The 22,733-nt window shown below is 38.0% G+C and overlaps 1 protein-coding gene across 2 annotated transcripts in view; it reads right to left on the bottom strand.

Moving 5' to 3' along the window:
* Positions 1-2,828: 2,828 nt before the first annotated feature.
* INPP5F (inositol polyphosphate-5-phosphatase F) overlaps positions 2,829-22,733 on the bottom strand; it is a 46,751-nt gene continuing 26,846 nt past the window's right edge. Inside the window, exons 7-20 of one of the 2 annotated variants that reach the window (XM_072870556.1) lie at positions 21,612-21,810; positions 18,990-19,169; positions 17,003-17,070; positions 16,432-16,556; positions 14,975-15,052; positions 14,109-14,229; positions 11,202-11,330; positions 9,543-9,660; positions 8,815-9,013; positions 7,747-7,818; positions 7,578-7,651; positions 6,147-6,275; positions 5,302-5,389; positions 2,829-4,027 (exon numbers count right to left, since the gene is read on the bottom strand). In XM_072870556.1, the coding sequence (XP_072726657.1) occupies positions 2,893-4,027; positions 5,302-5,389; positions 6,147-6,275; positions 7,578-7,651; positions 7,747-7,818; positions 8,815-9,013; positions 9,543-9,660; positions 11,202-11,330; positions 14,109-14,229; positions 14,975-15,052; positions 16,432-16,556; positions 17,003-17,070; positions 18,990-19,169; positions 21,612-21,810 (2,715 nt within the window). In that variant the 3' untranslated portion in view covers positions 2,829-2,892. The remainder of the gene's footprint in view (positions 4,028-5,301; positions 5,390-6,146; positions 6,276-7,577; positions 7,652-7,746; positions 7,819-8,814; positions 9,014-9,542; positions 9,661-11,201; positions 11,331-14,108; positions 14,230-14,974; positions 15,053-16,431; positions 16,557-17,002; positions 17,071-18,989; positions 19,170-21,611; positions 21,811-22,733) is intronic. The other variant, XM_072870557.1, reaches the window with a different exon arrangement.

The raw sequence follows: 22,733 nt of genomic DNA, 5'->3' as shown, positions 1-22,733 counted from the left end.
GTGTAAATTTATTGCCTCTAATAATAAGAAAATTCTACCCTGAGCCCTTTATACACAGCAGTCTGTTCTGGAATAAGTTTGTGATCTAATTCTTCAATGGCTGAATTTTGAGGATCAGAGGTTTCAGCTAACCAGCAGCTGAAAGAAACACTGACTTCAGAGCTGTGGACTGTTGGTGCCATGAGCTAAGGCACATTGCACTCACTGGGCAGCATAACAGGGATTATTACCTCACGGTATACAGAAGTGGTTTGACCTTATCCATGACAAGGTTCCAGGATGAAATATAATGTTAGTGTATGTAGAGAAGACCATGACTAACTTTTCAAATCTCTCTAATGAGCTTTATTCTGGCACAACTTTAAGAAAAAAAAACTGACTAGAGATTTGGTGATACTCATGTACTCACTCACACAAAACACATCTTTCTTCCTACATTACCGATAGTGCAGTGTGTTTACATTGTTTGAATAGTATCAATTAAGCAGTAAGAATGGTCTCTACATATCTTATTCTTGCTGTACAGTTTGAGCTGGTTTTCAGAGGACATACTGCCCCTAATATGTTTAACAAGGGTGGTTACAGATCAGGAAGTAGGTTCCAGGAAGATATACCTCAGACTGTTGACTAAGCCACTTTTTTTAAATATAGGAGTGACTTTATAGCTATTAGTACCCTTGCCCTACAGGACTCTTCTAGACTGTAGAAGTCACTATGTATTTATACAGATCAGCTTCTCTTTCTCCTACCAAAATAATGGGAAAGTGCTTGGAATTTCTTCTCCCTCCTCCAGAACCTTTACAAGTACCAAGGCTTAGGCAGGTTTTAAGGACTGTCCTCATAAATGTGTCTGTAACTTTTTTCCCCCGTCCCCCAAGGCCAGGGCTGTAGCAGTGCAGTGCTAGAAGAGAAGGATAAAGGACTTCAGTCATGCAGGTGTCCTCTGACTGACAGGGGATCTTATTAATGTCTGTAACTGCCTGAAGGGACGCTGCAGAGAGGGCAGAGCCAGGCTCTTTCCAGTGGTGCCCAGCAATGGCACAAGTGGCCACAGGCCCAAACTGAAACATGGGAGGTTCCCTCTGAACATCAGGAAACACTTCTTCACTGTGAGGGCAACTGAGCACTAGAAGAGGTTGCCCAGAGCAGTAGTGGAGTCTCAGTCCTTGGAGATACTCAAAAGCCAACTGCACATGGTCCTGGGCAACCAGCTCCAGGTTGGCCCTGCTTGAGCAGTCCCTTCCAACTTCATTCTGGGACTCTTAAGCCAAGACAACCCACCCATCTTTGAAACTTAAAACCCCAGAACCCTGGAGTACCATATCCCTTAACACCACATGCCAAAACCCCTCTTTTGATTCCACTTTTTTTATTAAAATATCTCATGTATATTGCTCACATTAAAATACAGCAGTAGTTTAATTTTAAATACAGCCACGAGTATAGACACTCAAAAAACCCAAACCCACATCACTTTAATACTACAAATAAATAAATCAGATTTGTTTATCAACATTTCAGACCATCAGGGTTAGATGATAAACATTTCAGACACACTAGAAGTCCTAAGACACTGTACTACCCTACCCATATGACACTGTTTTCTTCGAACACCACGTGCAGCCTATCTACAGTACATGGACTAGAACACGGAGGCACTGGGTCTATCATGGTGGTTATAGGTATAAACCACAGCATAGTAAGATCCTGCTTTACAGTAGCTGTTGGATAATATCCTATACTAGAATGGCATGGCAAGGCATTTCTGGGAAAGAGTAATTTAGATAGATTTAATCTTTTGACACACATAGATAAGGGGGTTTTTCATCCAATTCCCAGCATGAGTGGATGCTTAGCCTTATCCTGCAAGTACACAAAGCTTGAGTTGGTAATGAATTTGGTTTTGATTAGGTGCTGACAACTAAGCTCTAATGCAACACTGATTTTATGAAACAGTACACCTGCCTTCTGTTTTGGAAGTTATTGGACTTTTGCATCTGGACAGTTAGAATACAGTTAACAAAAATCATAGCACAGAGGGACACAATGCCTGAAGGTCAGGTATCTGGCTTGTCTTGCTTTACACAGAGACAAAAAAATTAGAGCAAATTGCAGTGTTTGGAATTTGGGGGAAAAAAGGAAATAGGAATAGCTTTAGCATGGGCAAGACAATTAGAGGACATTTGCTTCATTTCCCCTCACCTCAAAGAAGTGAGAAAAAAAAATCCACAAACTAAATTTGCACTGCAGGATCGTAGATATTTCAGATTGGATCTATATGCTTTATCTTTACTGAAAGTGTCCCAGAATGTGTGGAAAGAGGAGGACAGCAAAAAGAAATCTTAATTTCTGGTTAACATAATTAAATTCAACAAAAATGCATCAATTCCCATTGTAGAGGCACAATTCATAGAAAGCTGCATCTAAAACTTCAATGGAAACAAGTAAAAATACTAGTCCAAAAATCAATAAAATGTAATTCACCTGTAAGTTATTTTGCTGGTGCAGTGCAAGGTAAGTAAGGTCACAGAAGTGCAGTATCACCTTTTTAGTATAAATACTTTCTACATAAGTCAGAAGAGCTACAAAATTAGTCTCCAAAAATAACTGTGCAACACATTTAAGATAGAGAGCATGCTTATTAAATCCCAGTGTCTAAGCTACCTGTTTAAATATGGTTTACTGTTCCTTTTGTCTCAGCTGCCTGAGGGAATTCTGAAGCTTGGTCAGAACCAAATTCATTTGCATCTCTCACTGCCTGTAAACAAGTTATCTATATTATTGATCCCAGTAATCAGTAGCAGTTCATGCCACAATGAGTCCTGATGTATTTTTTTTTTTTTAGTATTGTATTAAAAGCCACAACTAGAAGAACACTTCCTAAATTAGCAACTAGATTTGAATTATTCGTGTCTGGCATTGCGTAAACATTTCTTTCAGTTCTTTTTGTTTGATTTCGTTTATAGCTTCTGGTTCTGCAGGGCTCTTCTGGACCTTTGCCACAGCAAAATTAATCCCTTGAGTCAATCCTGCTTGCGTGATGTTAGCAACCTGGACCATGGAACTGCGAATTTTAGCAAAAGGAGATACAGCTCTGCTGCTGCTACTGTCAGCTGGAGAAGGAGTCATGTGGAGTCCTGTCTCAAGGTTACCGGATGCAGATCCTGGGCTTTTATAAGATTTAGTGAAGTCAGTCCCACCAACAGCTAAGAGCTGAGGATTTGGCTCAGAAGACTGCACATCCAACTTAGACGGCCTGGAAGGAATGTCTCTGATAGCTTCAGCCTTAGTTTCTGCCTTCTTAGATGCATTATTGCTGGTTTGATTTATTATGTGATGGGGCTCTTGAGAACCAGCCTCAGCCTCCAAAATATCTGACATCTGGTTTTGAGCATCGTGCACAAACCTCTGGCAGTACACATCAATAGGTTTAGCAAATTCCATCTCCACATTGTCAGCAGAAGGTGTGGGTATGTCTTCACAGTCAGACCGGCTAGCCTGAGACACATGGATCTCAGATGGAACATGAATGCTGATGTTCATCTCAGTGCTGCTTATAGACTGGGACCGACTGCCCAACCGTGGAGCTGAGGCAATGATACCACAGCTAGGCAGCACGTAGTCCGTCTGCCCTATGTTCTCTAGAGAGTCAGTAAGCTGGTTGTCCTCATCGGATTTAGAATTAGTCAGGAAGTCATCTGAGTGGAATGAATCATTATCTGATACTTCTGTATCAGATTCAGTACGGACTTTAGTATCTACCACTGGATTCTCTAAAGTTTCAAGGCTACTATCTGATTTCCAAAGATTCACTTTCAAATTTGGTTTTAAAAAATTGACTTTCACTTCAGGTTTGGTAAAGCTGCCTAATTTCCGAAGATTGCTAATGTTTACATTGGATTTGGTTTGTTTCACTTTTTGATTGAGTGATGAGAACTTGCTCAGTAAATAATTCTTGCCTTGAGCCAGGGACCCTCTGTTCTGAGACCGAATGCCAATGATGTCTTCGTGAGGTTTACTGCTCTTCCTGGAAGAAAGAGAAAAAAATCTCTAATGTACAATCAAGGCAGTCTCATTTATAAACATCGAGTACTTACCATCTTCCAGTCTATTTCCATAATAGAGATGGACGTTTTAGTAACTATGTTATCCTTTCCTTACATAATTGTACCCATATAAGCTAATCAAATTCAAAACAAAAACAAAGGAGGGTTGCTACAGAATGGTAGCCAAACAAGGGGAAAAGCAAGCTTCTGCAGGCATTTTTAGTTTTAGATGAAACTGGATTTGAATTCTCTATATTTGTAACTCTGACTGTGTATGCTGCTGTACTCAGTAGCCAGATTTAGCACATATTCAGTCTTCAGTACCTGTAAAAAAAGCAAGATTTTTTTCTTGCTACACTTTCTACTCAGCTGGGAAAAGCAGCTGCAATAGTAGTCCAATAATCAAATGCAGAAGAAAGTTATTGAAATATGTGCCCTAATAGTTTTTGCCTGACAATTTGCAGTTGTGCTACACATTTTCTAGTAATTCCTACGGTCTGAATTGGAACAGTCCCAAAATAATGCAACAGATCGCACTTGAACTGGTAAAACGTGCTACACTTCAGCTCGCCATCCCCTCTTACTTCTACTCCATTGTCCTTTGTAAGTGATTTCCTCACTGTTAACACCTCACCAATATTTGTAGATAAAGGTTACTTCCATTTAATTGTAGACAATTGACTTAGAGAAAACTGTCTAAAAAATTCTAGTAAGTACTTTCAATTATCAACTATGCTTTCATGTGCCCTTTTCTCTCAATGGGCTTGCAAAACAAAAACTTCTGTGCCATTCTGACTAACACTTAGGAGTTCAGAAGAAGTTTAACTTCAGCCATTTCTTCACACTGTAATGTATTATGGATTTGTTAAACACTCAACTGCATTGGAATCCAAGCCAGATTTACACTTCACAGGTTGTCTTCTCACTACAGGAGCAGACATTAAGTTCAGATAGGAAAAATTAAATTTGACAAGCTAATCATGAACCATCTGCTTTGCAGTATGTTATTTACATTTGGTAGTGTACCTTGTCTATAAGCACACATGTATAAAATAGTATTCTTGCTTATACTTTTAGATAAGCACCTGCACATAGTTATCATTGAAGCAGCATACAGATGAATTAACTCCTAGCACAGTCGCTAGATATAGACATTTCTTTTAGACATCGCATATATGATGTTACCATGTACTGTTAGCCACTGAGAAGGGAGCAAGAGTGGGACACGGAAGGTTCACATCATTTAAGTACTCACCTCTCTAGCTTTTTCTCAATAATGGGCACATCTAATCCCATTGCTTGCTTTGTGATTCTCAGCATTTCTGCAATGCACTGAAGAGTGTCTGAAATACAATTAGCAGCCTGTCAGACCCTTAAAAACAACCTTAAAATCCCATATTCCCAAATCTAATTTTAGACTTATTTTTGTAATGTAATTAAGTTAGTTTGGTTTTCTTGGTTGGTTTTTTTTTCTTTCACCCTACAGAAGAGTTGCACCCTACAAATTGCAATTCTGATTAAAGCTTACAGAATAAGCTTAAAGAATGGACTCTCCTTAAGCCCTAAATACTGGGTGTAAGTGAATCACTGCCACAATTCATCATTTGCGGAAGGAAGAGAAACAATTATATTTATTCTAAACCTTGTTGACAAAACTTAGTGCTCCACGTAAGAAGTGACATTTTTCCCTTATTCGTGTTCATTTAATTTAGTTAAACAACAAGCAAGAATGTTTCTAGACATTGATTTCACTAAATAAATCAATTTCTTCCACTCTTTGGGAGCTAATTTTAAATTCATTTTATCAGCTTTTGGAGCAGTAAAGATCTGGACATGGCAATGTCTCAATTCTAGAGAGATGTGTTGCTTTAAAGCCATATCTGAAACTTATTTTTCTTTGTATTAAAACAGTAACATTCTAGCGTTCACACAGGAAGTCACATACAGGGGTTTTTTGTTGGTTCCCTGCCCCGCATAACTGAATTAAAATTTATCCTTCTTCAGAAGTTATTCTAAGAGCAATGGGAAAAGTGTTTCCTAGAGAAACACTGGTACACTGAATACACTTTTATATATATAACTTTTATATACGTAACAAACCTTTTCCATCTTCTTCTGGGTTGCGTACCACAGCTCTAAGAGTGTGAAAATACCCACTCATTTCTTTGTATTTGTAATGCAGCCTCATGCAAGAGAACTTGGGTTTGCCAAAGAGAGTAGGCTCAGGCCCTGAGAAATAAACCAGGAGATTAGAAATCTTCTTTAACCAAACACTGAAAGAGATATTGCAAAGACTCATGTATGTAAGCATTAACAATCTTTTTCAGCATAAAAATCTTCATGTTTCTGTTAGAGTAGCATAGATATTTTAAATGAAAGATTTTCACAATAACTAAACAATTGATTACTTATTAAAAGCAATTAGACTCTCTGTGTATGTCTATTATAATCCAGCCTGATTGTTTATTACTGATCACCCTTTCAAAGAGAAGAAAAAATTCTACACCTATTACATCCTGTGTTTTAGGATATGCTCCTGCAAGGATTAAAGGGAAAGCTAATATATTTTTACCAAGGGGAAGCAAAGTAAGTTTCAAGATTTAGACCAAGTACTTCAACTCTCCAATGCACTGCATTGTATTAATCTCATTAAACAGGGTTTTTTCTGATTTTATAAGGTATTTAGTCTAGATCTTTCAATATATTCTGTATATCAGGATGTATTATGGATCTCCACGATACAGAAGCAAGAGACCCCTTTCCACTGAACTGTTAGAAATTGCACAGATAGTGAAAGCTACAGTAAGGAGACAATGAAATCACTGTGCATTGTGTAATGGAGGATTAAACTCTACGGGGGGGCGGGGGGGGAGGCACACACTGGGGCCCACAAAAATTTCCCTCCCTTCTCTCCAACTGGAACACCTTTTTCATCTGTAAAGTCAAAGATATCACACCTTTAATACTTTCAGCTGAAAGTGCTAGGTTTACCCTGTAGATGTTACATTCTTTAGTCAATAAGTTAATCAGCATAACAAGGTGATTTCATAATAGCATGTTTCTTATCAGACCTTCAGAAAGAAGAGTTTTAAAAAAGCTATGAAACAGATCTAAAGTACAATTTGGAACCAGCTGCTATATTTGGATCAAAGAAAGAGTGCACTGAATGCACAAACCTGTGATTCATTATAGAAGCTGACCAAACTGTTACTGCCAATTGACAAATAATGAAATTTGTTTTGATGAATCCATAGGGGTTTTTAAGAGTTTGAAAGGGAAAATTTTAGAACCTTACCAGCGATCAAAGTTTCTATTTCAAGCAGCAGCAAAAGACAGGACTGTGAGAGAACACAGACTCAACTCTGGCATCCGTTATCAGCAAGAAAGCACATTTCTAGCTATGGTGGACTACACAGGATATATGCAATATATTGAGGCTTGCTGTTTCAATATATTTGTCGGATGCTTTGGTAAGTGCTCAAGCTATTGCTAAGAGCATTCAAGAAAGATATGTGGTGACTATATTCTTACCTATTTCTATTTTTTCCAGAGCTTCAAGACTTAATCTTTGGTACTGATTCACCTTATCGATTTCATCATCATAACTAGAAAAAAAGAATCAGATTTTAATGCTTCCCACTAATCTAAAACAAAGCTACTAGAAATAAACTACACATAGTAAGAGAAAGGGGTGACTTACTAGGCCACGTAGTAGGCAGAATTAGAAAGTAACAGCAGAACATCCACGTCCTTATGAGTAGCATCAATGAGACTAAGGAAGAGGAAGAAAGAACACAGGGGAGAAGGCTTTATTTGCACAGCTGTAGCCCATCCCAAGTATTTTAGGGACAGTCTTTTACAATTGAAGGCACATTACAAGAGGTTTCAATTATGGTATGTTATCTTGTGTGATGCTGCTACCCCTTCACAGCCACTGAAAAACCAAGTTAGGCGAGACACTTCACAAGCCAAAACATGACGTGTCATTAGACTCACCATACAATAAGTGGATCCGTGTAAGCCACACTCTCTCTCAAACCTGGAGTTACCGAATAGCTCAAATAGGTCAGTAGCAGGTCCAAAAATAAATAGAAAACTCACAAGCTATTAAAAATGTTAACAGAAAAATGGAAAAATCTCAGACTCAGTTAAGGTGATGAGTCTGTGGTTTGAATAGCTGTAACATTGTGCTTTGCTATTTTTAGATGCTGAGGTTTAACCTGCAGAAGATCTAACCACTATTTTTCTTTTACAAGTTGGGGAACTCTGAACTTGACAAGGAGACTTATCAGTGAACTTAATTTATGCTTACTACTTTTCATGAAGAGAAATCTAGGCTTTCCTACTACTGACTCATTACACAAGAATTGAGATATGGCTTTGAAGTCAAGTTACACTTTCCCTATAAAGCAGTTAAGGAACAACAGCTCCTCAAACAGCTCCTTCTAGAACTAAGGGTGGTTAGAAGTTCTCTTCATGGTGCCTACCACATTTTGGCAATATTAACCGAATGCATGCATTTCCAGGTGATGTCTCAAAGGTAACTCCAGCGTGCACCATTTTTATGGCACTTTGGGAAAGCCCATGTTTAGAGAATCTTTCCTTTTACAATTACAAGTATTCAATCCCTTCAGGGACTCTTCTCATTCTACAAAACTGTCCACTTGTATTCTGTTAACACATCAGCTAACAAAATCATTTAACATCAGTAGTAATTAACAGATGTGTCATAGTAGCAGCTCATCAGTTATGACTTTATTCAACAAACCTTGGATCACAGTCAATAAGTGCCCATCCTCCATGGAATTTTTCATCATCAGGTAAGAGCAGTTTCATGTAGCTCTGCAACAGCTGGCTGATCAATTCCTGATGGCTTCTCAGGTTCTCCTTGTGCAGGGCTTCATGCTCTTTCTCTTTTGTAAATATGGAGTAAAGATCTTCTGTTACAGGGATACCCTGCATCAAATCTAAAGAAAACCCACAAAATATCAAACAAGAAACCAACAGTTAAAAGTGACATACAGCAATAGTCTGTTGATTACTTTGCAAATTCCTTCCAAATGTTTCATATTTGAAGATACTCTTGAAAAATGGTTATTCTTTCTGAATAGAGTGCTGCCTGAAACTGAAAATTCCATAGGTGTAATACCATTTTCTTTCAGTGAAGAGCAAGAGTTAACTCATCATTTTAAGAAACACTTACTACATAAATTTAACTTTGTCTAAAAGAGATGTGACAAGACAGTTAATGCTAAAATGAAGTTAGAAGCAAATTCTACAACGAGTTACACTGCATGTCATCCCTCTGAATTGAGTGTTAATATTCAAACAGAGAATGACTGTTCCATACGGTGTCCACTACACAGACATGAACATTACATACACTGAAGGTGCTCTTAAGCTTCGTAAAAAATCGGCCAGAAAGATAAAGCCAAGATGATTTTAATAAACTCTTCTAAATGCCATAGTTCAGCTTAGTTGAAATTGTATTCTTACCTATGACTGCTTGCCTATAAGCATCCCTGAAACGATTCAAGTAGTATCTGTTTGCAGAATTAACTCCATCCTTCATTACACCTGCCAGCTTTCTTTCACCAGTCCTTGTGAAGTCCCCCTGTTACAAAGAACATGAGAAACATGCACATATGCAACGCTGAAGTAGCAGTCTCGGCTCAAAAGCTTTGGCATTCCGAAATTCAGAACTGAGTAGATGACAACTCAGAAATTATCTTCAAGTAATTATTTCATACAGAAGTTGAAAATACTGGTTTTCAAAGAGCATCTACTTCTCATGGCATTGTTTGACTCTGAAGAGAATCTTATGCTTTTGACAGACCTACGATTCTATCTAAAGTCCTAATGGAAAACAGTAATCTGGACATATATGCCAGCTAACATTAAAGCAGAACTTTCAAAACATCAGTCACTGGGATGCTTGAATACCTCAATAAAACCCCTTATTTTTTGGCCTTTAATGTAAAAAGGAACACTACTGGAGCAATGAAGAAGACTGGAACTTACTGAAAAATGGTTTTCACCTTCTCTGCTTCTGCTACCAAAACAAGACAAGCATAACATACTGAAGGAAAATAGTACATATCCTCACAAGCTCAGAAACAAAAGAAAGTTTCTAGGCCACAGAAGGCTTAGAATTTGAATAAAAAGCAGTTTGGGTAGTTACACTTTATTAGAGGATTCTATTTGCAGAGACACTGAACATTGGCACAGAGCAGTTCTAAAAGCCATGCCAATTCCTATGAAGAACATTAAGTGTTTCACTTTCAAATTAAAAGAAATATCACAAACTGCGAATAAATTTAATCCATGAACCTCAACAGAAAGTAGAGAAATCTTCAAGCAGAATAGCTGAAAATTTAGATCTATAAATCTAGTTCTGTGCTTCAGATTTAAAGTTAAAAATATTTATAATCAAGACAAGCATGTCAGGCTGTTTTTTATTATTTTTTTAAAAAGATTAGTGTAATAGACTAATCAAACTTCAGTAGAGAGATTTAAAAAGATTGAAGTGTTAAGCATTTCCACTGTAAAGGTTTTGCCAGTGCCAAATACCAGGAATACTAAAATTGTTCCACCAGTGACTATACATACAGAAAGTAGCTCCAATTCTTCTCAAAGCAGCAGGAGTGAACAGTAGGGAGTTTCATGCCCCATTTCTGATCTTGGTAGACAGACTGCATTACAACTAATTAAGAAAAGTCTTTAAAAAATATAACTAATTAATATCACCCTCCTACCTACATATCCTGATCTTCAGTCCTTCAGAGTATTTTTTGAAGTACTGTAACTGCTTAAAAGTACTATAACTGTGCTTAAATTTAAATAGAGGTAATGCTTAATATAGATCTTAAACTCTTAGCTCAACTATGCTTTGTATCTAAACATGAAACTAACAGAATTAAGTTAGACTACAGCCAGCACTGCCACAGGACACCTGAACACTCAAGTCTTCTCCAATTCACATTAAGTGTGATACAAAATATTATTCTATTGAAAGGCCTCATATGTCTTCAAGACAAAAACATGCAGAATGTTTGGCTAACTTTGCTACATATACAAGAGTTCTCCATTGGACATAAGACCCGTAACGTAACATACTACTCATCATCAGAACAGGTAACACTCTTCACTCTTTACCTTTAAGGCTGCTGTGCCAGCATACTGCCGGCTTATGGCATCTCCGTTGTTCGCCCATATTATCTGGTAGATCCTATTGCATTTTACTGGCAAAGGCTGTTCTGGTGGCATCACACCCAGTTTTTTGAGCTGGAATTTGACATACACATTAATATAAGGTTCAAGATGAAAATCATTCTCAATATCAGAGCTTGATAAAGAAAATGGGAACACTTGCCAAGCATTTCATTGTTAACTTTTATATGATCTGAAAAAAGAACCCATTCTGCTAATTTGTCAGATTAAAATAATTGTTAGCGCCAAATCACTAATTCATTGTTAACATCATATCACTGGGTACAGCACTAATATATTAATTATGGATGTAGGAGTCAATCTTCAAAAAAATTAGCTGAAGGAAAACAAGTTATTCTGGATTACTCAAGATATAGGAAATGTTTCTATTTTCTATAGAGAACTACCAAAAAGAACAGACATCACAGAACTTTAACATGGATAAACAAGTTAATGTCTTCTATTGCAAAAGCATTTGTGACCTCAAAGGTCTGAAAAAAAAAAAAAAAGGGAATCTCTTTCAAGTTACAAGAAAAAGCACACCAGATTAAGAATCTTTTGCTTCTAGACACTAAAGCAAATGTAGTGGCTCCATCTTCAAACTCCCTCCTCCCTCAAAATAAAATCTTAAAACAACTTCATATATTGTGTTTATTATTAATGCTTGTGCATTTTGGACAGTTACTGTTTAACACTGATACTGAAAGCAAGATATCTTACTCTTCAGAACAACCAGTACTTCAGTTTTCCCAAGATAAGTCTCAGGTGCAATACAAACTTCAGTCTTTCTACAGACACTAAACTGATAAAGCAGCACATACGTAACTGCAATGTCGTCACTAAATGTTAGGCCAACTGCAGGGATAGCTTGGACTAAATCACAGGCAAACCTCAATTTACAACCAATAAAAAAATGCTCAAGCACTCTTTGCAAGTTAGATGAAAATTGATACAAGTCTGTTCATTGACTTTGAAAACCCTATCAAGTTTCCAGCTGAGAGAAAACAAGTCCTATGGTTCCAAGGCAAAGGTAAGGTACATGTAACACTCAATCTTCCACTTTATGTCAGTCACCTTCCAATGCTTAGGGCATTTCTCAGTTATAAATTGATTCTGAAGTACTTCAGCTGTAATACAAGAATGATGTAGCACATCACAAGCTAATACTATAGTAACAATTACTGAAGTCCTCTTCACAACAAGCTATATAACTCTTGATTTTGAAAGACTGCCTTTGAACTCACAGAGTTAACATATATAGCAATCCTATTCTAAAATAAAGACTGTGGGATTGCTGGTCCCACCCCTCATCCCCAATACTCTATGTCAGGAGTTCATAAAAGCAGATGACAAACAGGAACTGCCAGATACAGTGATTAGAGACATTCATTCTTCATCCTAATGAAGGACCCACTTCATCCTTTATCCTTCACTCTAAGCATAGTCAAGGTTTGTTCATTTTGGGCTGGGCTGTAACTGAGGCTTCAAAGTTTCAGTTACAGTACTATTAAGTCTTCACAAGGGAAGACAATGACAGAATCGTATGGGTTGGAAAAGACCTTTAAGATCGAGTTCAACCGTAAACCTAACACTACCAAGACCATGACTACACCATGTCCCTAAGCACCTCATCCAAACGTCTTTTAAATACTTCCAGGGATGGGGACTCAACCACTTCCCTGGGCAGCCTGTTCCAATGCTTGATAACCCTTTCAGTGAAGTAAAATTTCCTAATATCCAGTCTAAACCTCCCCTGGCGCAACTTGAGGCCATTTCCTGTCCTCCTATCACTTGTTACCTGGGAGAAGAGACCGACCCCACCTCTCTACAACCTCCTTTTAGGGAGCTGTAGAGAGCCATAAGGTCTCCCCTCAGCCTCCTTTTCCCCAGGCTAAACAACCCCAGTTCCCTCAGCCGCTCCCCATCAGCCTTGTGCTCCAGACCCTTCCCCAGCTCCGTTGCCCTTCTCTGGACACGCTCCAGCCCCTCAATGTCTCTCTTGGAGTGAGGGGCCCAACACTGAACACAGCATTCGAGGTGCGGCCTCACCAGTGCTGAGTACAGGGGCACGATCACTGCCCTAGTCCTGCTGGCCACACTATTCCTGATACAAGCCAGGATGCTATTGGCCTTCTTGGCCACCTGGGCACACTGCTGGCTCATATTCAGCCGGCTGCCGACCAACACCCCCAGGTCCTTCTCTGCCAGGCAGCTTTCCAGCCACTATCATCACTGAGCTTCTATATCAAAAAGCAAATGGGGGGCAGGGCAAAGAGGAGGAAGACTAAAGGAAGGACTCTCAGTCTGCATGGAAATGCCTTCTCTATACAGGAAGGACTATTCCAGAGCATAGCAGTCAGCTATCTGGGATATTTACATCATGAATTAATTATTCCTCTACACACAGAAGAGACAACTGATCTCCCTACCTGCTGCACCACAGTATTTCACTTCATAAGCAGCTAAAATAGCATCCAACTTCTAGTTAGATTTCAGTCCTTTAACATCTCATTTGGGGGAGGGATTTATTGGAGGGGGGTGTTTTGTTTTTAAACTTCGTATTACTGCATGACTCAAATTAAAATGACTTAATCAAAACAAGAGAATCCTCTCCAGGATGTGGACAGACAGTCATTTCCTCTCTGAATGAGGACACTAGGCATCACTGTTTTAGAATGATTTCAAATTACTTTAGTTGTACATACTACTTTGAGCTTCATAGCTCTTCAAGTAGTTCACAAAGATCCTTTTCAGTAGAGGTTCGTTTAGCATTTTTCAAACACACAGATTTCCCTGTGAAAAACAATTAAGTTCTGAGGTACTCAATACTTGAAGTACATTAGTTATACATGCCTGCTGTTCCATGACCACTCTTGCAATAGCAGCCTGCACGACATTGGTACGATCCAGACAGTCCATGCAGTTAACTCGAAAAATTCCTTCCTGTTTACAAATCACACCAGCTTGGTCAACCCTTTCAACAGAAAAATAGAGCAAAAGCATACTGAGACACTTAAAATCCAGTGTAATTTATCAGCTTCTACAAACAGTAGAAAATTTTACACATGGAGTATTATTTATAGTTGCACTCATCACCCCAGCCACACCCCACTCAGAATTAACTACTTGTGTTCCCACCTATTATCCTCCTCTTTAGTCTAGGCCAGATATCTAACATACATCCTATTGGGGTCAAACTCGATACGTAATCAGATGTTGAATTTAATTCATACATATATAATACGAGCTTTCAAGAGAAAAGGCATTTAATTTCAAAAACATAGAAGCCAACAATGACAGTAACATCTCGCTCACAAACTACATTGAACAACATACAGTAATTGATTGACAACTGCAGCTATACTCATTACCAAAACACATGAATTTTCATCAGTACAAACTAAAGGTCAAACATGCCTACTGTTTTCAATAGTAAGCTTGGCGTTCTAGGGTTTGTGGGTCAAATATGAAGTGTTTCACATTAAATATAAGAAACCCTAAAAGTGTTAAATGCAGTAAGCCTTAGGCAGGAAACAGGTTTGCTGTTACGTATGTAGAACAACAATGCTTCAGAACACAAAAACTCTGATGTACAAGCTGGGCACTAAGAAGAATATAAAACATACCAGTTATGACAAAAATCAAGGCCTCTGAATATGTACTGTTTTATTTTTTCCTACAAATATCTCATATTAGTCTAAAAACAGTTAAGTACCTACCAGCACCACTTCATGTCAAGAATAATATCATGAATGGCATCAGTCAGTGTTTGAACATTTTCAAACTTCATTCCTCGGCTAAAATACAGAATTTCACAGAAGTCAGTTTGAACTAGAGTAGTGATTTTTCTTTACTTCATTATTTCATATTATTTGTAATGTTAACAAAAGATAGTGTTTTGGCTAAGTGGGAGACACACACATTCTCTCCTGCAATAAACTTTAAATAGCAGCCAATATTCAGAACTATTTTAAAGTACAGATCAATATCTACATCCAATGCAAGAGATTCAGATCTTTAAACTCTCAAGAATTTGCTTTCTTGAATGCTGCTTCCATAAGGAAGAACAAGTGTGCAGCTATTCAGGCATGTGCAACATTCTGTTCTCATTTTAGGCACATTCTCAACAAAAGTAACGACTATAGATTTGAATTGGGATAGCCTGCCCTGCTTTACCAGCAATTCTACAGAAAAAACCCCTACAGACACATCATCCCCTCTTCCCCCCACCCTGCCAGGTTGTTTTCAGTATTGTTCTCTATTCACTTGTGCTCACAGTGCAAAGAGAAACAGACCTGGTCAACACAGCAGTTCTTAGGAGAAAAGCAAACAAACAAAAATGAAAGCTAGTTTAAACAAAAGAGTGAGTATCAAATCAATTCAGGATGTCAACGGTCCTACAGAAAAAAGTCTCAAAGACCATTACTATTTTGAGGGGTTTTTCCCTCCCTCTCTCAGATAATATCTACTAATGACATACTTATTCAGTCAGTAATGCTTTCCCAGGCCAGATGCAATCCCTAGATTAAGTTAGGAGATGAAGATTAAAACAGTTTTTAGACCCCATTTTCGTACACAAATGCAGGCTGCTTGAGCGAAGCATGAGAAATACACGTTTGTGTGACAGATCACATGCTTGGGCGTGTGAACACTGCACTAGACCGTCCCAACATCAGAGTGGAGTCATGAAAACAGCAACTATTTATACTGGATTAAAATAAAATCCAGTGTATTTTATAATGGAAAAACAGCACCAGGGTCCGGAAAGAACCCATCGTATGTTTACAGATACAGAAACAAGAGAAACGGAAGAGTGGCTTGTAGTAAAGAATTAAGAGCAGAATACTCCATAGTTTGAAAAGCAGGTCAGCCACAGCTTTACATTCATAGCATGTTTAAGGAAACTCTCTTGCTTAAAATGCATAACAATTTCTAAGCTTTGCCTAATAAATAACTGCATATTTAACAGGTCAGGGACACAAGATCAACAAACAGCAGTGCTTGGTTCCCCAAACCTGAACTTTTCTAGTGCTTTAGCTTACAAAATGTGTTCTTCCTATTTAAAATAAGTGTTTCATGCAGAAGTAGAAATAATAATGGCTTTTCTCCTCCATTATACTCTCCTTTCATGCTAATAAGAAAAGATGCAAAGTGACATTTTTTAAAGGTTTCTTACCAGTGCTCATGGAAGTCAAATGAAACGTAAGTCAGATTTGCATTGTTGTACAGAAGAACTTGTTTAAGGTAAGCATCTCCAATGATCTTCTCTCTGCCTGTCTGATCCACCAAATTAATAATAACCTGTTCGAAAGTTTAATTATTTAACACTTGTCATCTCCTACCCAACTTGCTTAGATATACACCATGGAATAACAAATAGCTCAAGAGTAAAGAGATTTGTAGGTAATCTTGCTGAAGTTACAATCTTTGCTAGATTGTACCCAAGATCAAATAAGCTCCAACAGTTACCTGCCTACTTGAATTTTAATAGAGAAGCTATGAATTCACAGGACAGGCACACAAAAGTGGGGCTTACACATTTCTGTAAGTTATTGCTGATTTTTAGAGGTTACTTACAAGGATACTTGAAAAACTTAGTAAAATTCTATTTATGCACCACACTTCCAATTGTCAACAAGCTTCTAAAAAACTACAACCCATATCACCAACAAGAAAAACAAACTGAAAACATTAACTATCATCCCCTGCATTTTCATAAGATGACTATTTTATCATGTAGCGCCCACCTGCTTTTTGTAATTTTTCAGCTGTTCTTCAAAGTGTGCACGAAAACAGGACACTGTTTCATTTTCACCTACAAGGCAGAGCAGTGTTAGACAGAAACAGCCTGTTCAGCAACAACTCCTGTTTGAAGTATTAAATCATGCCCGAATCTATACACTAAAAAACCAAGATAGCTTCACTTAAAGTACTTAGACAACATAACACATTGTACAGAATTACTTTTAAAGGTCTTTCATCAATTTGCTCAACTTCAGCGTTGTTGTTTACTACTATAGTGTACAGGAAACACCATTCTTAAAATTTTGCTTTTTGTGCAGAGCAGATTGGACAAAAGAATTAACTTTTAATAAACCTGTTTAATCCTTCCACGTATGCACCACACACTCACATAAACACCTCTTCCAAAAGAGGAGTGCTTATATTTGTCTTGCATCTTTTGAAAAAGCAAACTGAAGTACAAGAATGCAGTTTGCAAACTGCAAAGGGGGACATGCAGAACAGGGGATAATACTGAAAGTGTTATCCAGTTCTCCTAAGGGACAAAACTACTTGTAACTAAAAACCAAAAACGCTATCCAGTTGATTCAAGACACCACTGATTCCTCGAAGGCTCAATTCCTACCTGTAAATCTATCAAATTAAATGCAATTCCTCAATATTTTTTGAAACTAATCCTATTAGAAAAGAAAAAAAAAGAAAAAGGGAGATGAACAAGAAAGAACTGCTCAGCTCTATAAACAGATGTCACAGCACAAGCCTTCAGTTGGAACTAATCAAGTGTTGCTTCCAAATATCGGGAAAAGGGGGGGGATGGGGGGGACACGGGACAACACACGGGACTAGGTGTTTTATTTTCCTCACTTTATGAATTTATTTAAGTTTCCATTTCCATGATGTGGCAACAAGTCATCCCTCTCCAGTAATCTCCAGTTTTTTTTGGTATAAAAATCACAAGAAACCCAAATCTGTTCCTGCGTCTTCCTTAAGTTTGCAAGGATAGTAACTGCTTGTCAACTTAAAATTATGTGCTTTGCCCAAGTTCCTAAGCAAGCTCGAAGGCCTATTTTACTAGGTCTTACTCAAGACACAGGGGAAAAAACAGTCCTTTAACTTTCCAACATCACAGCCCCCTCTGAAAGAGCAGATTGTTTTTTATTTTCAGCCCTAAAAATAGTCTTCAATGGCAGAAAACCAGACCTGCTATGAATCCAACAGAAATGTGAATCCAACACACAAGCTGGACTTGCAGAAGTACATACTTATTATCTACGATGCCAGTCAACCCAGTCCAGTGGGAGTCCGATTATACAAAATCATGAACATACTAGCTTCCTTCCAAGAAAAGTTTCTCCTTTACAAAGCTAAACCTTGAGAAGATTTTGCCGACCTCTATCTTTTAACAAAGTTCAGGCTATGAATACCTAGTTCATACGAGCATCCAGATTTACCAAAGTGTCATCATGTTTTGGCTATTGCATTATCTTTGAATGGAAAAGGAAGCAATTTCGATCTGACAAAGCCCACTAGATAGTACTTAATTTCAGAGAAGACAAAAGTACACTACAAAACTGGTGTTACATCAAATGTCTATGTTTTCCCACATTGAAATAGCAGTTCTTAACACAGAAGGAACCTCAGCATAAGTTAACTTTGTGGACAGAGATATTTGTAAGACCTCAATCTAAGAAGGTTCTCAAAAGACAAAGCCAAACTGTCTCCCTTCCCAACCCAGAAAACACTGCAACAAATATGACTAGACATAAAAGAGGTACTTCATTAAATACTGAAATTCAAGACCTGCTGGAATTTACAACGGACAAGTAGTCAGAGCTCTGCATAGTTGCAATTAGAGTAGGAGATAGAGCCAAGCCATTACTGTTATTCGTGGCTTTTAGAAAGTGCCACTGAAAGATTAGTGGTAAAGCAACATTCCAATGAACCTGTTTCTAAGGGAACTCTGATCTTTAGGTATTCTACTCAAATACTTACTCTTGTCCAGTCGGGGCCGTGGGTTATATCTATAGCCAACTTGGCTCCAGAAAACAGGCACAGAGCCTCTTGTTTGTATAAATGAAAGAGTATGGTTATGAACATGAATCAGTTGCTCCGTCTCAACATAATTTGCCACATTTCCATTTTTATCAACACCTCTTCGCTTATACCGCATTCCTAGGAGGAATGAGAATGATAAATTCATATTTAAGTATTAGTCTTAAACATTAATAACTTCTGTTACCATTTTTGACAACAGTAACACAAGAAGAGAGTTCTAGCCAAAATCCATTATCAATGGTAAGAGTCACTCCTATCCTGGTCTAATCCCCAAAAGTTATGTTGACTATACGGATAAAGTTTATTTACTGATATACTACAGAGCAGCGGAAAGTAAGTTGACAGGGCAAGGCAGTCTACTGGCACTATAAAGTCAGATATATCCAGTCCACCCTAAAGGATACTTTACTTCCTGTTCTGTCAAGTTTAGCAGAAAGTTTCACTACAGTGCTCAGTATTTGCCATGAACATAAAGGCCACTTTTACTGACAGATGCTCCACTTCTTACAGGAATAGATCCCACAAGCAGCTCAAGATTCGTACGTTCCACAGAAGAGAAGACTTCCCCCCCTTGTTTTAACCTGTATAACTAATTCTGCACATTAAGAACAGACAGTGCTCTTCTGACTACACAGTTTTCTGCCTAGCCATCTCTGATCTGATCATTAAACAGAACAGATAAGTGTTTGCATATGGAGGTTTGCACATCCTTTACTCAAAGGAGAGTACATCACTGTTTCAGAAAGGATGCAGGTGGTGGCAAGGGATGGGGAACAAATAATTAAAACAGGTGGGAGAAAGATTCAAGGTCATGGTTTATAGCATGGAAATTCAGTTCCACAGAATCGGAACAACTCTGTTCCAAGTCCTGAAGTAGCACTGGACCAAACTTTTGAACTGAACCCAAACAGCCCAAGCTAAGGACTCTGGGAGAGAAAGGAAGAGGTTAGAAATAGGAAAGTGAAAAGAATGTAAAATACCTATCCATAGTGACCTTTATAGGGTCACAAAAGGTCAAAGCAGTTTTACAGCATTTAATCAGAAGGGGGCTTTTAGACTAAAGCATCAGACACCCTTAGTTATGTCCTGCCATTAACAGTGGCTGTTACACCAAAACCCAAACTATATCATTGCACAGAAGACTTCAGCTCCCTTACTTTTGATATCTCAACTTTTGCAGACACTAGGCTCTTGCTCTCTTAAGTTTAAGAGCAGCTGTCTTCCTTTATCTCATGATACCTCTCCTTAAAGTCTTGGGTATGTTGATAATTTAGTGCAGTGATTTTTTTTTCCCCCCTAAATCACAAACAAGCTGCCTGACAAATAAAGAATCAGTGTATTTAACATGGAATTATCTTAGGCTTTCAAATCAGTGTTTCCTCTGGTTTTTGGGGTGCATTTGTTGTTTTGTTTGGGTTTTTTTTAACAACAATATTTCAGAAATGAAAACACTTTGAACTCTTGGCTAAAATTATGTATTACAGAATGCATTAAACACACAACTGAATCCTATAATTATTCATCAAAACATTTGATCAGTGTACTGAAACAATCTTTTTGTGTCAAGGGAGAAAGTTCTACGCAGTTTATGCTCTGGACTAGCAATGATGAGCATAGTGTCATGAATAGTAAGAGGGAATCCATAAGCAATTTGCCCTCTGCAATTCAGTTTCTGTACCTGTAAAACAATTTAGTATAAATAAGGCATACTGCAAACTAGACACTACTGTGAAACTCTCAAATATTTACTCAGAGTTGTTCTGACAAATAATTTTCCTGGGAACTTAATTAAATGCGTTGAAGTGAGCTGTGGTACAAAGGCCAGTCCCATATCAGGGTACACTCACCAGGTTTTTTTTCTTGTTTTGACATGTTAAAAACCTAACTGTGTAGGAACAAGTTGGACACAGTGGAGAATATATTAAAAAATGTGATAGACTGAAAAGTCTGAGTTGAACAGGACCTAATAAAGCGTAAAGTGATTCAATCTTTCTTTCTGTGCTCCTAAGGACAGGGAATAATTTTTGTTTGCCTTGCTGCTATTAGAATAAGTCAAATAAGGTGCAAGACCAAAGCATGGTTCTTATTTCACACCTTGGTCCTACATAAACATCTCTTGGGATGCCAGCACACACACACACACACACCCTGCCCTTTTCTCAAGTCTGTCTTCAGCTGCTGTCAAGCCCTCAAAGGAAGACCTTTGAAAATTTAACTTCCACCCAAGCCTACTGAAATACATCAGGACAGAGCTGTACACAAGGTCTTAATCAAGGAGTTCTTTGCAAAGATGGAACTTTATCTCAGAGCTGATACACTCAGATACATTCAGTGCCCAAGAGGAGACTAGTGAAACTCACTTAAGTAACCACTCTAAGTAACAGCTAAGTGCTGTATGCACTACGGCCTTTTCCTCCTATAAGCAGGAAAGACTGTAGCACATACCTTGACAAGAGCTGACCATCTGCTGAACAACACAGCACTCTTCCAAGTTTTATCTTCTACATCCCTCTCCAGTGTTCAGGAACAATCCCAATACCTTGAACTATGTTTGCCTACCAGCTCTGTGCCGACTCCGGCGTGAAATAAGTGCCACCAGAAATGTTGGATGAACGTCATCTACACAAGTTGATTCCTGAGGAGGAGTTTCAGGACTGCTCTTATCATCATCAGAAGATTCACTATAGTTTACTACAAGCTCTTCAATTTGCACAAATCCTTGTATGATGGGTATAATCCAGAAGTCCACTTCAGCATTCTGAAGGTTACAAAACACATTTACATTCTTGTTGGTTCTACATTACCTACAATTATTTCTGCCATTTCTCATGTTTATGAACAGTTGCTTCGCATGCTTTTCATGTTTTAAGAAATTTTTGCCATATCCTTGTCTTATTTCTGTAAGAGGTACCAGCATTTTTCCTCCGTTAGTCATAGGGCTTTTAAATCAGGAGGAAGAAAGAGAAAGCAACTTGAGATTTTTCTGTGGAGATGAAGCAAGCTGAAACAAAGCAAGGCAAAAAGCCCTCCTCTACTCCCAGCTATCTAAGGATAGAAGAGAACCCTACAGTATTTAAAAGCTTCTTTTCCCCTTTCCCCAAAGGGAGTTTTCCTACAATGTTATATCTGATGTTTAAAACACATTAAAAGCTTCAAGTAGTAACTTCTCATGTCAAAGACAAAGATAGTCAGTTCAGGCAAAGCAGCAAACATTGGTAATTTATTATCTAGTTTCTGCTTTAAGGCAGTTTTACAGCCTCTATGTGGATGTACAGCATATTACATTTGTATAGGCAGATAGATAAAAATTTAAGTGTAATGTTGTTAGCCTGTTTTCAGCAAAACATATTAACATAAGCTTTATAAGGGACAACTTAGTACCAAGCCAACTGGTTCACAGCTCTGCACATTAGTGCTTTGTCACCTTAAAACCTCAATTTCTTAAACAGAATTTAGATCCAACTTCCATACTAATTCAAAGTTAACCATTTATATCTTATAACATGAAAAATACAACTAGTTAAACTCCTGCATTATACGCAAACTTTCACAGAGCATCTAGGTTTACCCTGCTCTGACTCCATAAGCATTACAGTATATAAAATTATTAATGAAAGAGAGATGCAGGGCATAAGGCAAGATGTCCGCTGCCATCTTTAAAAGAACCTAAGACTTGACCTA

The sequence above is a fragment of the Ciconia boyciana genome, chromosome 8, assembly GCF_034638445.1.
Source record: "Ciconia boyciana chromosome 8, ASM3463844v1, whole genome shotgun sequence".
Classification (NCBI taxonomy): domain Eukaryota; kingdom Metazoa; phylum Chordata; class Aves; order Ciconiiformes; family Ciconiidae; genus Ciconia; species Ciconia boyciana.
This window is presented reverse-complemented; position numbering and strand designations above follow the sequence as displayed.